Raw genomic sequence first — 19,496 nt, 5'->3', positions numbered from 1 at the left:
CCTGCCGATGAACTTAGCTGGTGTCCCCCAGTGGACTTTGAGCCTGAGATTCCGGATTTCGCTGGCAATCCTGGAATCCAGATTCCCACAGTGGGGTTTACTGAAATAGACTTTTTTAGTTTTTTTTTCAGTAACCCGCTGGTGAATTTGATGGTGGAGCAGACGAATCTGTACGCCCAACAGTTCGTCGCTCAAAACCCAGGCTCAGTTTTGGCTAGACCCGGTGGCTGGACGCCGGTCAGTGCAGCCGAGATGAGGACATTTTGGGGCCTCGTGCTGCATATGGGTCTAGTCCAAAAACCCAGTGTCAGGCAATACTGGAGTGGGGACGTCCTATACCAGACCCCACTGTACAGTATGGTCATGACACGTCACCGGTTTGAGGCCATCCGGAAATGTCTGCATTATTCCGATAATGCAGCATGTCCCCCCCGAGGTGATCCTGCCTATGACCGGCTGTACAAGATACGGCCGGTCATCGATCACTTTGGGGCCACATTTCAGCAGGCCTACGTACCTGGAAGGGAGGTCGCGGTTGATGAGTCTCTCGTTGCGTTCAAGGGGAGACTCAGTTTCCGCCAATACATTCCCACAAAGCGGGCGAGGTATGGCGTGAAGCTATACAAAATTTGTGAGAGTACCTCAGGGTACACTTACAAATTTCGTGTGTACGAGGGGCGAGATTCCCGGATTCAACCACCAGAATGTCCCCCCACTCTGGGTGTTACCGGGAAACTCGTGTGGGACCTTATGTACCCACTGCTGGATAAGGGTTACCACTTGTACGTGGACAACTTTTATACCAGCATTCCCTTGTTCGGGTCCCTTGTCGCCAGATCCACGTTCGCTTGTGGGACCGTGCGGAAAAATCAACGCGGCCTCCCTGCCTACCCCCTCCAGGTACCTATCCCCAGGGGTGAGACCCGTGCACTTACCAGTGGAAACCTGTTGCTGGTCAGGTATAAGGACAAGAGGGATGTCCTTATGCTGTCCACAATCCACGGTAACAGCACCACCCCAGTCCCTGTGCGAGGTACCGCGGCAACGGTCCTCAAGCCCGATTGTATCGTCGACTACAATCGGTATATGGGAGGAGTTGATCTCTCTGATCAAGTCCTCACGCCATATAACGCCATGCGCAAAACCCGGGCATGGTACAAAAAAGTTGCGGTCTACATGGTGCAGGTTGCCATGTACAACTCTTTTGTACTATCCCGAAGCGCTGGCAGCACAGGGACATTCCTCCAATTCTATGAGGCAGTCCTCAAAGACCTGATCTTTTCGGACCGGGAAAGAGCAGGCCGGAGTACCTCGGGAACTGGAGGCGCCCGGATCGTCCCTGGCCAACACTTTCCAGGTGTGGTCCCCCATACTGGAAAGAAGGGACGAACCCAAAAAAAGTGCAGAGTGTGTCACAAGAGGGGGATACGGAAGGACACCACAACTCAATGTGACACGTGCCCCGATCATCCGGGCCTCTGCATTATCGATTGCTTCAGGGAGTATCACACTTCCATGGAGTACTAAATTTTTATAATCCCCAACAGTTCACTAGAGAACATAAAACACTATGGCTCTCAGACTTTGGAGACACGAAAACAATTTTTCTTTCCCCAAAAAATATTAGTTTTAGTGCAGGCATCCTCAAACTGCGGCCCTCCAGATGTTGTAAAACTATAACTCCCAGCATGCCCAGACAACCTACAGCCATCATCAGGGCATGGTGGGAATTGTAGTTTTACAACATCTGGAGGGCCGCAGTTTTAGGATGCCTGCTTAGTGTCTCTAAAGTCTGAGAGCCATACATATTGGGCATCGTCGCGTGCGTAAAAGTCGTCGCTATAAAAATAACTTTTTACCAAACGCCTCGGATGAACGGTGTTAAAAATATAAAATAAAAACGGTGCCAAAACACCTATTTTTGGGCAAAATTTAAATTTAAATCCATTTTGCCGGTAATAAAGCAAGGGTTAACAGCCAAACAAAACTAAACATTTATTGCCCCAATTCTGTAGTTTGCAGAAACACCCCATATGTGGTCGTAAATGGCTATATAGCCGCACGGCAGGGCATAGAACGAAGGGAACTCCATACGGTTTCTGGAAGGCAGATTTTGATGGACAGTTTTTTTTTTTTACACCATGTCCCATTAGAAGCCCCCCCTGATGTAGCCTAGACTAGAAACTCCAAAAAAGTGACCCCATCTAAGAAACTACACCCCTCAAGGTATTCAAAAATTACTTTACAAACTATGTTAACCCTTTAGGTGTTCCACAAAACTAAATAGCGAATGTAGAAACAATTTTAGAATTAAATTTTTTGTTACATTGCCTCAAAAAAGAGTAATATAGAGCAACCAAAAATCTAATTTACCCCAAAAATTGTCCCAAAACAACAACCACCTTATCCCGTAGTTTCCTAGATGGGGTCACTTTTATGGAGTTTCTACTCTAGGGGTGCATCAGGGGGCTTGAAAGGGTACATGGTGTAAATAAACCAGTCCAGCAAAATCTGCCTTCCAAAAACCGTATGGCGTTCCCCTTCTTCTATGTCCTGCCGTTTAGCCAAACAGTAGTTTACGACCACATATGGGGTGTTTTTGCAAACTACAGAATCAGGGCAACCCATTTTGAGTGTTGTTTGACAGTTAACCCTTGTTTTACTCCTGGAAAAAATTGATTATATTGGAAAATTTTCCAAAAAATAGAAATTTCAAAATTGTTTCTCCATCTGCCATTAACTCTTGTGGAACACCTAAAGGGTTAACAAAGTTTGTAAACCCAGTTTTGAATACCTTGAGGGGTGTACTTTCTTAGATGGAGTCACTTTTTTGAAATTTCTATTCTAGGGGTGCAACAGGGGGCTTCAAATGGGACATGGTATAAACAAAACCAGTCCTGCAAAATCTGCCTTCCAAAACCCATATGGTGTTCCCCTCCTTCTATGTGCTACCGTTCGGCCAAACAGTAGTTTACGACCACATATGGGGTGTTTTTGCAAACTACAGAATCAGGGCAACCCATTTTGAGTGTTGTTTGGCAGTTAACCCTTGTTTTACTCCTGGAAAAAATTGATTATATTGGAAAATTTTCCAAAAAATAGAAATTTCAAAATTGTTTCTCCATCTGCCATTAACTCTTGTGGAACACCTAAAGGGTTAACAAAGTTTGTAAACCCAGTTTTGAATACCTTGAGGGGTGTACTTTCTTAGATGGAGTCACTTTTTTGAAATTTCTATTCTAGGGGTGCAACAGGGGGCTTCAAATGGGACATGGTATAAACAAAACCAGTCCTGCAAAATCTGCCTTCCAAAACCCATATGGTGTTCCCCTCCTTCTATGTGCTACCGTTCGGCCAAACAGTAGTTTACGACCACATATGGGGTGTTTTTGCAAACTACAGAATCAGGGCAACCCATTTTGAGTGTTGTTTGGCAGTTAACCCTTGTTTTACTCCTGGAAAAAATTGATTATATTGGAAAATTTTCCAAAAAATAGAAATTTCAAAATTGTTTCTCCATCTGCCATTAACTCTTGTGGAACACCTAAAGGGTTAACAAAGTTTGTAAACCCAGTTTTGAATACCTTGAGGGGTGTACTTTCTTAGATGGAGTCACTTTTTTGAAATTTCTATTCTAGGGGTGCAACAGGGGGCTTCAAATGGGACATGGTATAAACAAAACCAGTCCTGCAAAATCTGCCTTCCAAAACCCATATGGTGTTCCCCTCCTTCTATGTGCTACCGTTCGGCCAAACAGTAGTTTACGACCACATATGGGGTGTTTTTGCAAACTACAGAATCAGGGCAACCCATTTTGAGTGTTGTTTGGCAGTTAACCCTTGTTTTACTCCTGGAAAAAATTGATTATATTGGAAAATTTTCCAAAAAATAGAAATTTCAAAATTGTTTCTCCATCTGCCATTAACTCTTGTGGAACACCTAAAGGGTTAACAAAGTTTGTAAACCCAGTTTTGAATACCTTGAGGGGTGTACTTTCTTAGATGGAGTCACTTTTTTGAAATTTCTATTCTAGGGGTGCAACAGGGGGCTTCAAATGGGACATGGTATAAACAAAACCAGTCCTGCAAAATCTGCCTTCCAAAACCCATATGGTGTTCCCCTCCTTCTATGTGCTACCGTTCGGCCAAACAGTAGTTTACGACCACATATGGGGTGTTTCTGCAAACTACAGAATCAGGGCAACCCATTTTGAGTGTTGTTTGGCAGTTAACCCTTGTTTTACTCCTGGAAAAAATTGATTATATTGGAAAATTTTCCAAAAAATAGAAATTTCTAAATTGTTTCTCCATCTGCCATCAACTCTTGTGGAAGACCTAAAGGGTTAATAAAGTTTGAAAAAACAGTTTTGAATACCTTGAGGGGTGTAGTTTCTAGAATGGGGTCATTTTTGGGAGGTTTCTATTATCTAAGCCTCACAATATGACTGCAAACCTGAACTGGTCCATAAAAAGTGGGATTTTGAAGATTTCTCAAAAATTTCAAATTTTGCTTCTAAACTTCTAAGCATTGTAACATCCCCAAAAAATAAAATATCATTCCCAAAACAATTCAAACATGAAGTAGACATATGGGGAATGTAAAGTCATCACAATTTTTGGGGGTATTACTATGTATTACAGAAGTAGAGAAACTGAAACTTTGAAATTTGCTAATTTTTCAAAATTTTTGGTAAAAAATTTATTTTTTTATGCAAAAAAATTAACTTTTTTGACCCAATTTTAGCAGTGTCATGAAGTACAATATGTGACGAAAAAACAATCTCAGAACGGCCTGGGTAAGTCGAAGCGTTTTAAAGTTATGAGCACTTAAAGTGACACTGGTCAGATTTGCAAAAAATGGCCTGGTCCTTAAGGTGAAAATGAGCCTGGTCCTTAAGGGGTTAATAAAGTATTCACAAAAATATTCCGGTGATGATTCCGTGCCAACTATTTTAAGGTTATTTAGTAAAATATGGTAAAAATGTTAATAAGCTACAGAAAAAAAGTTTTCCAGTGGTTCTTGAATTTTAGAACTCTTTATGGATCAGAAGGTTCCAAGTCGAAGGATGATTGTCTCGCCATTCTCTGGTCTGTAATCAGCGATACCTGGAGGAAAAAAAAACTGTTATTTAGTGTGATAATGTGGATAGTAATACAAAAACATGTGATGCAAAAAGTAAAACATCCTGAATCCTCTATGAGCACTCCATATATTTCAATCTTGTTCCATAGGGGGGGAATTTATCATGTGGGGAATATTTGAAGCCAGTTTTTCTATAGTCTGGGTTGGTGTACTTTATGCCACATTTATCAAATGTTGCATGTTTTGCATAAATTTGTCTTATCCTTAAAGGGACACTGACAGGGCCAATAAGCATATTGAGGTATATATATGGCAGTACAGGTCTTATAATGGGTATTACAATCATATCCCCATTATAAGACCTGTACTGTCCACATTATACATACAGTAAACTTTAAGTTTTATAACCTGCTCCAACGGTCTTCAATCTGCCCAAGGGGCGGCGTTTCACCTCTCTTGCGCCCAGCCAGCCTCCCCAACTGCCGCTTTGAAGCGCCGCCCAGCTCATGAATCTTCAGTTTGCTGGGCGGCTTCTGCGGTGGACAGGGGGGGATACTTATATGATTGTAATACCCATTATAAGACCTGTACTGCCAGATATATACCTCAATATGCTTATTGGCCCTGTCAGTGTCCCTTTAAACCTAACACTTTTGTCTAGAAAAGATCCTCCAGTTTTCCTACGCCACCCTCCTATTGGGGTGAGATTGCAACGTTTTTGCTACTTTTAAAAAAAGTCTCAATGATAAATCTGGAGTAAAACTCAATAACATAGCTAACCATCCCCACTTTCCCACCCATATTTCCCATATTTCAAAACTGAAGTGAGTGGTGTAAAAAGTCGCAAAATGTTTGTGTAAGCGAGCCTAAAAAGCTGCAAAGGGCCCATTTTGCTAGTTTTTGAAGCCAGAATAATGAAGGCATGATAAATAATGGCCATTGTGTCCTCAATAATGGAAAATTGCACTTTATGAGCAGTGTATTAGAATAAGGGATATTGTGCATCCCAAACTGTTATTGTATGGACCTATTTTAACTATGTACCCATTTTTCCCCCAATCCTACATTTCTGGATTTTTCAGTGGGTCAGATTCTCAACCTTCAGATTTTCAGCTCACTACTGATTGCTTCAAACAGATGTGCCAATAATTGTGCCGAGTCTAGATTACTAGAAAGTATTTCCTTGATTTTCTATAATATACAGTAAAACATTTTGAACTCCTGGGTGAAAATATTTATCAGTGGACTGTGTGGGGACTTACCTTGTGTTAAGGAAATATTTGGCTCCTTCAGGAGCTGCCAGTAACCTGCCACATTATTTACTGTGGTGAGGAAGGGTCCATGCAAAGTATTTTTGATTTCAAATCTAGGGGAAAGAATACGCAAATATTGTTACAAGCTAAAAACGTAAAACTAGATTTACTGTTAAACCAGGCATAATGCCTTGTAGGGCTAGTTTAGATGAATGTAATGATACTTTTCACTTAGGGATCTATTGCTCCATTCTGGAGAAAAAACTATTTTAACCCCTTCCAGCAAAAGCCAGTTTGGAACAAATGCCAAAGATCCATTTTTCAATTTTGACGTGTCACTTTATGTGGTAATTACTTTGAAATTCTTTTACATATCCAAGCGATTCTGAGACAGTTTTCTCATGACAAATTGTACTTCGTGTTAGTGGTAACTTGAGTCAATTAGCAAATTTCTAAATTAGAATTTCTCTGATTTTAAGCACTTGTTCACACGACCGTTGCCCCTCCGTGCCCGTACTATGGACTGCAAATTGGGGTCCGCAATGCACAGGCACAGACCAAGGGTCAGCTACATGCGGATCACGGACCCATCCACTTGAATGGGTCCACGATCCGTCCGTTCCGCAAAAAGATAGAGCAAGTTTTATCTTTTTGCGGTGTGGAGGCACGGAACGGAACCCCAGGAAGCACTCCATAGTGCTTCCATGTGGTTCCGTTCTGTGCTTCTGTTCAAGTGAATAGGTCCGCATCCGTGATGCGGAATGCACACGGCTGGTGCCCCGTGTATTGCGGACCCGCCGTATGCAGGCTGCAATACGGCAACAGCCGTGTGAATGAGCCCTAGGACAGATAGTGATCCCTTATAAATTCACTAAATGTCTACTTAATTGCTGCATAATTTTGTAAATGTAATTTAATTTTTTAGCAGGCTTCGAATTTTGGAAGCAATTTTTTTAATTTTCAAGAATTCAGTTCTGAAGTCACTTTAAGGGAGTTACATAATAGAAACCACCCATAAATTAATAAACTAAACCCCTCAAATTATTCAATACTGATTTTTAAAACTTTGTTAACCATTTAGGTGTTCAAAAGAAATGAAAGCAAAATAGAGGTGAAATTAAAAAAAGTTCTGCAGTTTACAGAAACACCCCATATTTGTCAATTGTTTTTACTGTATTTTAAAGAAAAGGTAATACAGAAACAGATATTTCGCCATATTTCTCTGTTTTACAACATAAATCAAATGATACATAAACAAAGGATAAAGTGGCAAAGGGAGTACCTAGAGGGGGAAGGAGGGAATAAAGGGGTTAGGGTTTCCTGTAGGGTGAGAATATCCGGAGGACGCAACATACCATAATAGTACAATATTCCAAGTCATTGCCATAAGACCTGAATGAGGGAGGCTTGACTCATAGTAGGATGTTTAAACCCACCCAAGTGTCCCGAATACTACGGAGTAGGTCCAGGACCGGATAGGGTTTCAGACCAATCCTGTATGATTTCCCATTTTGCCCACTCTATCTCATACCTGCTAATTCTAGCATCCTTATATGCCATCATTTTCTCGTATACCGAAGTAGTGGCCACTGATTCTATTTCAGAAAGGGACGGTACTCTCCTACTTTTCCAGTAGGTCACTATACGTAACTTTGTTGCTAGAAAAACGTGCAAGCTTATCACTCTTGCTTCTCTGGGAATCTTGTTTAACTTTAAAAATAACAGGGCTAGAGCAGGATCAGGCAAAATTGGGGCTTTAGTCAAAAGAGAAATTGTTTGGAAGATCTGGGCCCATAGTTCCTTGAGGTTGGGACATTCCCAAAGGATATGAAACAAAGACCCCTTCCCGCCGCATCCTCTCCAGCAGGTATGTGACACTCCCGGGTATATTTGCCTAAGTCTGAGTGGAGTATAGTACCATCTCAGCATTGTTTTCATGTATGATTCAAAATGAGTAGTACAATGCAGGTGGGACGAGGCGGCTCCAATGGCAGTAGTCCATTGGGCAAGAGTATATGATTGTCCTAGATCTTTCTCCCATGCAATGAATGGGGCTGTTTTAACGAAGGAAAGTTTTTTTTCCTAGGAGGGAATAAGTAGCCTTGATTCCTGGAGAGGATGAATTGAGAAGGTTCCAATGCTTCAGCAGTTGTAAGACCCCATTGCCAATTGTCATAGGAGTATCATTAAGGATGTGTTTAATTCTCAGGTATTTAAATATTTCTCCACTCGGAATGCTGTAGGACTGTTGTAGGACCTCAAAGGGTTTGATCTGCGAGTCTATCAACAACTCTCCCACCGTCCGCAATCCTCTCTCCTTCCAAGCTGCCAATTGCAGATCAGGGGTGAGCAGAGATAAATAATCTATTGGAGCCAAGTGTGAGAATGATACCTGGTCATTTGCCACCTTGTTTGCATATGCTTTCCACATGACTAGTGAAGATGAGACAAAAAATGATTGGGTCGGGATAGGGGATTTTTTGCTAATGCATGCTAATAGTAAGGCTTTAAGGTTGTGTGAGGGAGCTTGGGATTGCTCAATGTGAACCCAGTTTATAGACTCATCTCCCACCCACCACTCCTTCAGTTGGTTTCTGGAGGCTATGTAATAGTCAGAGATGTTCAGTAAACTAAGACCTCCTTTCTTCTTGTGTCTATTCATTATGCCCCTAGCAATTCTTGGTGGACCCTTCTGCCATATGAATTTGTTAAGCATTGTATTGGATAGCTTAAAGAAGGAGTCTGGAATGGGGATAGGGATGGTCCGAAACAGGTATAGCATTTTTGGGAGAACGTGCTGTTGAAACGCAGCTATCCGCCCCATCCATGATAGCTCTGCTTTCGCTATGTTGTTAAGTTCAGATTGAAGTGATGGTATTAACTGGGAAAAATTAGCTTTAAAAAGGTTGTGAGGGGTGGAGCAAAGACGTATTCCTAAGTATGAGATGTCATCAGATCTCCAGTCTAGGGGAAATTTTCCCTGCAGGTGAATTAGTTCATCTGAAGGTAATCCCAGCGGGAGGACCTGTGACTTAGTCTCATTGATTTTATAATAAGACAGGGCGCCAAACTCGCGTATTATATTCATCGCCGCTGATGTTGACTTATCAGGGTTAGTAAGAGTCAGTATAATGTCGTCCGCATACAAAGAAATGCGGTGTTGTCTATCTCCTATTTGAATGCCCGTTATCTCTGGGGACCTCCTTATCGCCTGGGCTAAAGGCTCTATGGATAAAATAAAAATAAGTGGGGAAAGAGGACATCCCTGTCTGGTGCCGTTAGACAGAGCAAAAGAATCTGATAGGGTGCCATTAGCTAAGAGCTTTGCCGAGGGATCTTTATATAGTGCCCCAATTGCTCTCATCATCTGGTGTGGAAATCCCATTTTCTCGAGCACCGAGAAGACAAACGACCAATTGACCCGGTCGAATGCCTTCTCAGCGTCCAGGGTAATGAAGAGTGCTGGTTTAGCAGATCTATTTGCGTAATCTATTAAATTTAGGACTCTCCTTGAGTTGTCCGTAATTTGCCTTTTTTGCACAAAACCCACTTGGTCTGGGTTAATTAAGGTCGGAATAATAGGGGCTAACCTATTCGCTGTCAATTTCGCATATATTTTAAGATCCACATTTAAGAGTGATATTGGGCGAAAATTTTGTGGAGTGTCTGGGTCTTTCCCCGGTTTTGGCAAGGTCACTCTAATAGCTTCTAACATCTCCTTTGGCATCCTTCCATCCGATGCGGCACGAGACAGGGAGGCCTGTAGGTGGGGAGCTATCGTTGGGGCATACAATTTATAATACATATTGGATAGGCCGTCTGGACCTGGACTTTTGTGGCTCGGGAGATGGCGGATTATGCAGAGAATTTCTTCTGCTGTTATGGGAGAAGTGAGAGATTTTTTACTCTCCGTGTCGATAGTGGGAAGGGACAGTGAATCCAAAAATTTATCTATGTCAGAGGAAGAAGGAGGTGTGATGAGGGGGTCCTGCTCGAGATTATAGAGGTGGGAATAAAATTCTCTAAATCGATTGGCAATGTGCTTAGGGTCATATATTTTTTGGGATTTGGCGGAGTTCCATAAAAAAGCTATGCGGGATTTAGAGGCTCTTGCTTTAATTCTGTTTGCGAGTAATCTTCCTGCCTTATTAGCTTGGGAGTAATATCTAACTTTAGTTTTCTTCAGGGCATGTTCGTAAGAATGTAAAAGGAGTTCCCTTAGTTTCAACCTGAGGGTCTTCAAGGTGTGTGATGTATTCACGTTTGGAGCTGCTTTATTAGCTTTTTCTAACTGTTCTATTTGGGATAATAGATCCCTCTGGGTTTTTTCCCTCTGTTTTTTGTCAATGTGGCCTAATTTTATCAAGACTCCTCTTATGTACGCTTTGTGCGCGAGCCACACCGTTGAAGGATCTGACACCGAGGCTGAGTTATAGAGGAAATACTCTTCTAGTTCTTTAGTAATCTCCTTTGTATATTGGGAATGAGATAGAATGAAATTATTTGCTCTCCAAAGCTGACTATGGGGGTATTGGAACTGTTCCTTAATTTCTACAGTAGTTGTTGCGTGGTCAGACCACCTTATTAACCCAATATCTGCTTTTTGTATTTGGCCAATGGATCTACCATCTACTAATATCAGATCTATGCGGGAGTAGGAGTGGTGGGAGGGCGAGAAGTAAGTATAGTCCCTTTCCGAGGCATGTAGAATACGCCAAATGTCATAAAGGGAGTTGTGTAGCAATAATTGGGCGAGGTTTGCAGAGACACTTCTGGAAGAAGAAGTGGTGTCAAGGGAAAGGTCAGGAACAGTGTTAAAGTCTCCGCATATAATGACTCTGCCTTTCTGTATGGAGTTTACTTTGTTAAGTAGTTTTTGTATGAATCTGTGCTGCTTCTTGTTTGGGGCATATAGTCCCACCACTGTATATAGTACATTATTAAGGTAACAGATGTGGATGATATATCTACCCCTTTGATCTAAGAAGGTGGAGACTTCTGAATGTGCCACCGTGTTTTTAAAGGCTAGGAGGACCCCCCTCTTCTTTTTTGTATCATGTGCTTGCAAGATCACTGGGAAACTATTGTGTTTGAGCCTGTGGGCATCTTTCTCTAGAACGTGCATCTCTTGCGCGCAAAAAATGTTGCACTTAAGGTCAAGAGCCTCTTTCCATAGCATGCGACGCTTAAATGGGCTGTTTAGGCCTCTAACATTAAGGGAACCTAATTTAAGTACCATTGTAAAGAACACATAGCATTATTAAGAGCCTATACGTATATTTCGGGATAGAGGAACCTCCTCTCATAACCACATAAGCAAAACATATATCATCATCTGGTATGTCATTACTCAAGCATGGAAACCCTGGGGGAGTAAAATAAAAGGGAGAAGAAAAGGAAAACACTAAACATAATATTAACAAGGCTATCCAAGCCGGAGTCTCCCTTAAACTCGGGCGGTCGAGCTGATAGGTTGGAGGCAGGTAAAATTGCCTCTCAAGTATGTTGGGGGAAAACATAGTCAGCCAATATGGGGAAGTGAATACTCATCCACTCCTACAACTTCAGAAGCGGTGAATCAGAAAGTCCTTCAGCGTTTTTTCTTCTTATGCCTGCTTTCCACCAACTGCCATTCTTCTTCAGTTGGGATCCTGTTTCGGGGTGGCAACTCATGAGAAGGATCCGTCTGGATATTCCATGTAGATAGCAATTTCTTCCCCTCTTCCACGGATTTGACCACCACCACAGAGTCGTCCTTCCGGATTAGAAGCTTGACTGGGAATCCCCATCGGTATACTATGGAGTGAGCCCGCAGAGCTGATGTTATGGGGAAAAATGTGCGACGGAGCTGCAAAGTGGCCGCAGATAAGTCCGCAAAGAGCTGAACAGACTGGTAAGGATCCGGCATGCAGACTCTCTTCCTAGCATTTGCCAGTGCACTTTCTTTTATATGGTAAAAATGAATCCTGGCCAGGACGTCTCTGGGGGAACCTTCTGGAAGATGTTTAGGCCTGGCGACCCTATGTGCCCTATCAATAATCAAGTCCCTGTCTGAACAGGTGGGTATGAGCACTTTCAGCAGGCACTTTATATATTCGGACAGATCCGTTGATGTGACAGTTTCTGGGATCCCCCGTAGTTTAAGGTTGTTTCTGCGGGATCTATCTTCAAGATCCGCAACCTTAGCCTTAAGGTATGATACTTCAGCCGCCAGTGCCTCATGCTCGTCAATCAGGTTATTATGTGAATTGGCAAACTCCCCCATTTTCTCTTCCACATGCAGCGTTCTGTTGCCTAAATCTGTAACTGTGGCCTGCAGTGGTATTATTAAATTCGACATATGAGCGGTCATGGAGCTATTAAATGCTAGCAGCATTTGCTTCATTAAGCTGCTGGAGGCAGGTAAGTCGTTTGTGGGGAAGGCTTGCAACGTCTCCACTGTATAAGGAGAGTCCGTCTCCTCCAGTGTGGTCGATATATCGTGCCTTAGCTGCCCGTATTCTTGGATCCTTGGCCTTCGTTTCTCCGGACTAACCGGCGGTGAGGCCTGAGAGGCAGTCCCTGCGAACGGGGATCCCGCGCCCGAGCTAGGCCGACTGACCTGAGAGGGGGAGGGAGAAGTCGTTGTTGTGAAGGCCGCAGCAGCTTCTGAGCTCCGAATCCCGTCCCTCTCCTCTGTTTGTCTTGGAGGTGATGGCTTGACCCCTCCGTTGCTGCTCGTGTTTGGGGCTGTTGAGGCGGTCTCCCCGTCGGCGCCATCTTTGCTCTGGTCTTTGCTGAAGAAAAATTCCAGCTTGCCTTGCGCTTTCGACACTCTTTTTCCCCTGGTCATCATGGGGGTCTTTGCCGGTGTCTGGCAGACGTACTGTGTCTTGAAAAGGAGCACTTTGAAGGGCTTTAGCTGTGATAGTCGCAATGTAGGAGCCGGAGCTCTGGTTTACGCGTCCATCTCCCTCTGCAGCTTGGCCACGCCCCCCCCATATGTGGTTGTAAATCTCTTCATGGGCACACCGCAGGGTTCAAAAGGAAAGCAGCTCAATATTGTTTTTTGAGAACAGATTTCACTAGAATAGTTTTCGGGGCTATTTCACAATTGAAGAGACCCTGAGGTACCCCTAGAAAGGAAACCCTCAAAAAGTTACCCAATTTTGGAAACTACACCCCTCAAGGAATTGAGGGCTGCAGTGAATGCTTTGACCCAACAAGCGTTTCATAGAATTTAGAAACACTTGGCTGTGAAAATGAAAAATTACATATTATTTCCAATAAAACATTTCCTTAGCCCCAAATGTTTCATTTTCACAGGGGTAACAGAAGAAAATGCACCTAAAATTTGTAATACATTTTTTACGGAATACGGCAACACCCAATATGTGATTGTAGTGTTCAGAAGGGAAGGAGTGACATCTAGATTTTCTAACATGGAATTTACAGAAATTGGTTTTAGGGGCCATAACTTTTTTTTTTTTTTTACTGAGTTTGCTGTGGGAAAAGCTGGTACCATTTTGGGGTATGTAAGACTTTTTGACCACTTTTTATACAATTTTTTAGTGAGCTGAGCAAAAATTGCAATTCTGTCGGTGTTTTTGATAGGGTTCTCCATGCGGTATATATGATAGTATAACTTTATTCTGCAGGTTGATATGATTATGGCGCTACCAAATTAATATTGTTTTTTCAGGTTTTACGACTTTTGCAGCATAAAAATCACTTTAAAAAAAAATAAAAAATAAGTTATATTTTGCATTGCCATATACTGACATTTGTAATATTTAAAATTTTCAGCTTTTTTTTTGCAGGATGGGCAGTAGTCGCTTTTTATTAAATTTTTGGGGAGGTGAGGTGAAAACAATTCAATCATTGTTTTTGAATTTTTTTTACAGTGTTCACCTGATCTTTTTATAGATCAGGTAGTTATGGACGCGGCAATACAAATTATGTGTCGTATTTTTTTCATTTTTTTAATCAATTATAAATGAGTGGATATGGGAAAAGGCAATTTTTTTTACTTAAATGTTTATTTAATTTTTTTAACTTTATTTTAACACTTTTTTGTTTCAAGTCCCACACTATTGCAGTGCATTGTAATGTCAGTTTTACACTAACATTTGACCTGCTCAGACCCTGGATGGTACCGATACATGGCAAGGTGTCTGGCTGCCATGGCAACCATCGGGATGCTGCCATTGCAGCGTAGAAGCCTGATCAAGGACAGAGGTTACTACTGACCTTTGCATGTAAGGGGTTGAACTGCCTTACAGCGGACACCTGCTACTGAGCTGCTGCCATCTCCACACAGTAGTAGTGTTTGGTGGGTGGGGCAATGGCGCACTGAGAGGGGTGCAAGGGGCACAAACTGTATACCTGATCACAGGCTCTGATCTTCACCATCACAAACTATTGAGATCAGAGCCTGAAACTGGCAATATTGCTGTAACTATGCTCTGATTGGTTAGTCTGTACAGACTAACCAATCAGAGTAATATCTGACAAGGGAGCAGGCTTCTCCAGAGTCTCCTCTGTCCATGAGAGGGGAGACTCCTGGGCTGTGACACTTGTCACGGCGCCGGTTAACAGTTTGGACATAACTGTACGCCCAACTGCAGTAACTTACATGCAATCTGGACATACAATTACATCCATTTGCGGCAAGGGGTATAATCCACATGCAAATGAGCAGTTAAGTGCACTTAGGGCGGGCACAACCCTTGCTCCCCCTCCCTTGCCAGCCCCTCCCTCTCCTTCTTGATTGACAGGACTGGGTTCCTGCATAGTCATATCGCCTAGCCCTGTCATTCAAGAAAAACAAAACAGACTCGTATGCCCTGCCCCCTTCTTAAGCCCCACTCTTCACTGAACAGCAGCTAAAGGTGGAATAGATCAGCAGAAGATTAACCTTAAAGGGGGTGTCCAACAAAAAATATTGTACAGTTTTCAAAGCAGCACCAGGATCTGAATACTTTTGTAATTGCATGTCATGAATAAAAATAAAAATTTTGTATAGCCACTGAGTTATTCAATAAAATGCTACTGTACAGCGCCACCTGCTGTTTGTTATTTTTCCTGTTTCTTTGACCTGCTCACTGAAATGGCCGCACATGCTGAATTTCATCCTTCACCTGCCTCCTGAGTTGTGATAGGGATAGCATGGACACGCCCCCTTAGAAAAGACACTCCCCTTGAACTTGGTCAATTTGATCGAGATCTAGCAGAGCAATGAATTGGGAGATCTCTGGATCCATGTGAGGTACAGGGCTGGTTCTAGCTTTGTTAGAAAGAGATTGTCATGTACTATATAATGTCTGATTTTATTTTTTTACATTAATCATGGAATAACCCCTTTAATTCACTTCTTTATACTGTTATACATATCTATGGAATGCCTACTGCCTGTAGCCTATCAGAGGCCAGTACAGGTGGCGCAATTATGTAATCATCATCACGCTGCCTGACTCGTGCAGCTCAGGAAACAGGCAAGAAGAGGTCTGAATTGCATTGCTAACTATCGCATGGAGGTAAGTATTTGAGTTTATTGTTTTTTATTTGGTAACATGCTGTTGGACCACCATGGGGAGGGGCCATATTGGGGTACTAAATAGGGGCATTTTGTACTAGTACACATAAGGGGAATTTTCTTGTACTGGCACACATTATGGGAGGCACCATGGGGGCACTGGCTCTACTGGGGGCATTGTTGTACTCTCACACAGAAGGGGAAATTTTTTGCACTGGCACGAATTATAAGGGGGTATTTTTGTATTGGCACACATTACAATGGGGTATTTTTGTACTGGTACACATCAGGGGACATTTTTCTACGGACACACATTATAAGCAGAATTATTACTACTACGGGACTATGGTGAAGATGATTACTAGTATGGGCACAATGGGGGCATTATTTCTATTGGTAGCACTGTTAACAGTAAGTGCAATTTGGCAGATAATTATTCGTGGGACTTTGGAAAGCACTATAACTCTGGGGGGCACCCTAGCACAGTATAAGCTTAGCACAATTTTTTTTGGGGAACATTATGTTTACACCATTTTGTGTCAGAGACACTATTTGCTGAGTGCAGTTATTTTTAGGGGGCACTGTGTGACAATAATTATTGAAGGGAGCACTATCTGCGTGGTACTAGTATTTTCAGGGGGACTGTTTCTGCAGTATAGAATTGGGGGGGCACAGTATTGAGGGTGGCAGGATGGGGTGTTGAGAAGGTGGGGGGGATGATGAAAAAGAGGAAATGAAGATGTCTGTGTCAGATTCTGCAGAGACAAGAGATGGCTGAAAGAAATCATCATGGCAGTCGTCTGAAAGGAGGCGATGAGGAAAGAGAAAGTCTATATCAGAGGAGACGTCAATGGATGTAAGACATATGTGGCACTGTATTACCCTATGTTATGTAGAGCTGTATGTTATGTTTGTCAAGTATGTCTAACAGTTTGCCTGGAGGGAAGGCGTTAGGTTGAGAATTTGGCATGGGGGGGGGGGACCTTTTCAATTTCTGCACAAGCAACAGAAAGGTTAGGGAAGCAATGAGAGAAGGATGGGGGGGGGACCCAAGCTGCAATCTTGCAACAGGGCACATGAGCCTTTAGCTATGCCCCTGGATACAGGAAAATATTATTTGGTACTTACGAAAACTTAGAATTTAGCTTTTGAGCAGTCTTCATAATATCTAAAAGTGAGGAACGTGATGGGACCTCAATCATCTCATTGAAATTCTGTCCTTCTACTATAAGCCGTACGTGAATAAATTGTTCACCAACAACAACATCGTGGAAAGTGGGTGAACTGGGGATTAACAAAGGATTGCCTAAGGAGAGAAAAATGTGGAACATTGGTTAATAATGTCTAAGTTCAGAGACTGGCGATTTAATCAAGGCTGGACATATCAATAACAATGAAGGTAGAGGGATGGCACTCAAAACATAGGTAGTGTATGGAAAAGGATATTTATTAAGGGATGGCTTGGTAAGCCTGATCGCATTAAAACTATGTTAAGTTATTTAAGAAGTTCAGATAAAATGGTGCAACTTCAAATAAAATGGTACAGAATGTAGATGATAAGGGATAAAATATAAAAGTATACGGTATAAATTACAATATAAAATAGACATAATAGTAAAATAAAGGTAAAAGGTAAATCTTGTAAAATCCTGCTAGAAAAAAGAGGCAAGTCTTGTGAACCTGTTGATAAAAAAGTCCAGTCACATAGTATGATGTCCGGAAATTGGATGCGGTATCCAGAAATTAGGTGAGAAGTTGATACCTTCTTTGGGGAGTGTAAAAAGTGCTCTAGACCCAAAGATATGGATTAGATGTAGGGTAAGTATCTTCTATTATAAAGAATAGTAACATCCGATTCTGGTTAGATAATTTTTCACGGTCCAACATTAGTAGGTTGTGGTATATAATACTGCTGTGTAAGCAGGTACATTACCCTACTGGTGGCCAATGGTAGGCTGGTGAGCGGCTCCTGACGGGAGGACGGCGTCCACGTGTAATTGGACATATCAATAACCTAACTATAAAGACCAAGGTATTGAAGATATTCTCCATTATAATCCTGACTAAAAGACATACAGCCAAGTATTGTTCACCTTATTATTACAGTTATATTACAACTTGACCCCCATAATACCAAAGCCATACCATCATCAGATGTTTCAGCAGCCAGACAAGCTAATTGCTGGGGCAGCTTCATTCTGAAAAAAGTTTTCAAGCTGAGACAACCCTTTTAGGCTGGGTTCACACCTGAGCGTTTTACAGCGCTTTCCTACGCGCTGTAAAACGCACAACAGGCAAGAACCAGTGATTCCCTATGGGAATGGTTCTCACCTGGGCGTTTTACAGCGCGTACGATCGCGCTGTAAAACGCCCGACGCTCAAACAAGTGCTTGAGCTTTTTTTTGGGCGTTTGTCGCGCGTTCCCGCACATAGATATTCGGGAACGCGCGACAATGTGTGCATGCCTGTCTCTGTATGCGCGATTGTAAACGCCCGTACAATCGCGCATACAGAGCGCTCGTTTCAGAACGCTCAGGTCTGAACCCAGCCTTAATATAGTCAGTCATATCAAGCATCTTTTACTTACTTATCGTGTTTTGACAGTCCACATTAGCCACATCCAGATATGATTTTTGAAACAATACAGGCAATAGCTGAGACATCATCATAGGGTTTGAGAACTTCCCTTCTTTCAGTCCATCCATCAGGGCGGTTATTGCTTTGGAACATATATCTTTGTCCTTTCTGCCACCCAATGCTAAAATAAACTGATAAAGAGGGGTTAGATAGCATTAACAGTGTAGTGTAGTTGCACTCTAGGATGAATGCCTCATTAGATGCAACTTTTGATTCTTTTTTTACATAATTTCTATCTATACATATTTTATTTCTTGGACTGCATGATATTGCACACCAGCTTTTTCGACATATAACTTATCTTTTGATATCAGTGATAGACTTCCAGATGCTTAAAGGATAGCTGTCACACTTAGACCCTAATTTCAATGTTCATATATGTAGTTACTAATAACATGATATTCCAGAATCAGTTACTATTAGACTGACTTACCCCATATTTAATAAGATTCAGCCCTTAGCAACCAGTCTGCATAAAACTGCAATTTCACTATTCAGTTAAGATGGCCGCCACTGCCCTCCCCCTGAGGCTAATCCCGCCTGCCCTCACTAGCCAGTAACAATAGCCCCCCAAAAGTGTCAGTAACCAGAGCCCTCCCCCCTAAAGGGTTAATCTCCTGCAGCACAAAGGGGTCCTCTTACCACATGTTGCTTTCATTTATACACTGAGGAGCAGATGGCAGATCTCCCTTCCCTGGTCTGCACTGCTTCGGCTCAGCATCCTCCAGCTCTGCTGAGTGACGGAGTGTCTGCCAAGCGCAGGGACAGGGAGAGGTGCACACAGCCCAGGCACTGTTATCAGCTGCTGGGGAGGACCTGGCTTTAATCATTTACTTACAGTCCCTGGCTGTCTGTAATCTGACCTTGCACGCTGCCTGCTTCTGCGTCCTCCGTCCTTCAACAGATAGACGGACCTGCCTAGCAACCCTATTTGAAGCACAGGTAAAAGTAGGCAGTACAGGGAACAAAACTGTGGAATTAAGTGGTAATTGAATACACAGTGAAAAGTT

The 19,496-nt window shown here is 42.4% G+C and overlaps 1 protein-coding gene across 1 annotated transcript in view; it reads right to left on the bottom strand.

The window, feature by feature from the left end:
* Positions 1 to 4,904: 4,904 nt before the first annotated feature.
* TCN2 (transcobalamin 2) overlaps positions 4,905 to 19,496 on the bottom strand; it is a 36,251-nt gene continuing 21,659 nt past the window's right edge. Inside the window, exons 8-11 of the mRNA XM_044275837.1 lie at positions 18,437 to 18,617; positions 16,978 to 17,155; positions 6,345 to 6,448; positions 4,905 to 5,105 (exon numbers count right to left, since the gene is read on the bottom strand). Coding sequence (XP_044131772.1) covers positions 5,044 to 5,105; positions 6,345 to 6,448; positions 16,978 to 17,155; positions 18,437 to 18,617 — 525 coding nt within the window. The 3' untranslated portion in view covers positions 4,905 to 5,043. The remainder of the gene's footprint in view (positions 5,106 to 6,344; positions 6,449 to 16,977; positions 17,156 to 18,436; positions 18,618 to 19,496) is intronic.

The sequence above is a fragment of the Bufo gargarizans genome, chromosome 1, assembly GCF_014858855.1.
Source record: "Bufo gargarizans isolate SCDJY-AF-19 chromosome 1, ASM1485885v1, whole genome shotgun sequence".
NCBI classification, from domain to species: Eukaryota; Metazoa; Chordata; class Amphibia; order Anura; family Bufonidae; genus Bufo; species Bufo gargarizans.
The sequence above is the reverse complement of the archived record's forward strand: the minus strand, read 5'-3'. Positions and strand labels throughout refer to the sequence as shown.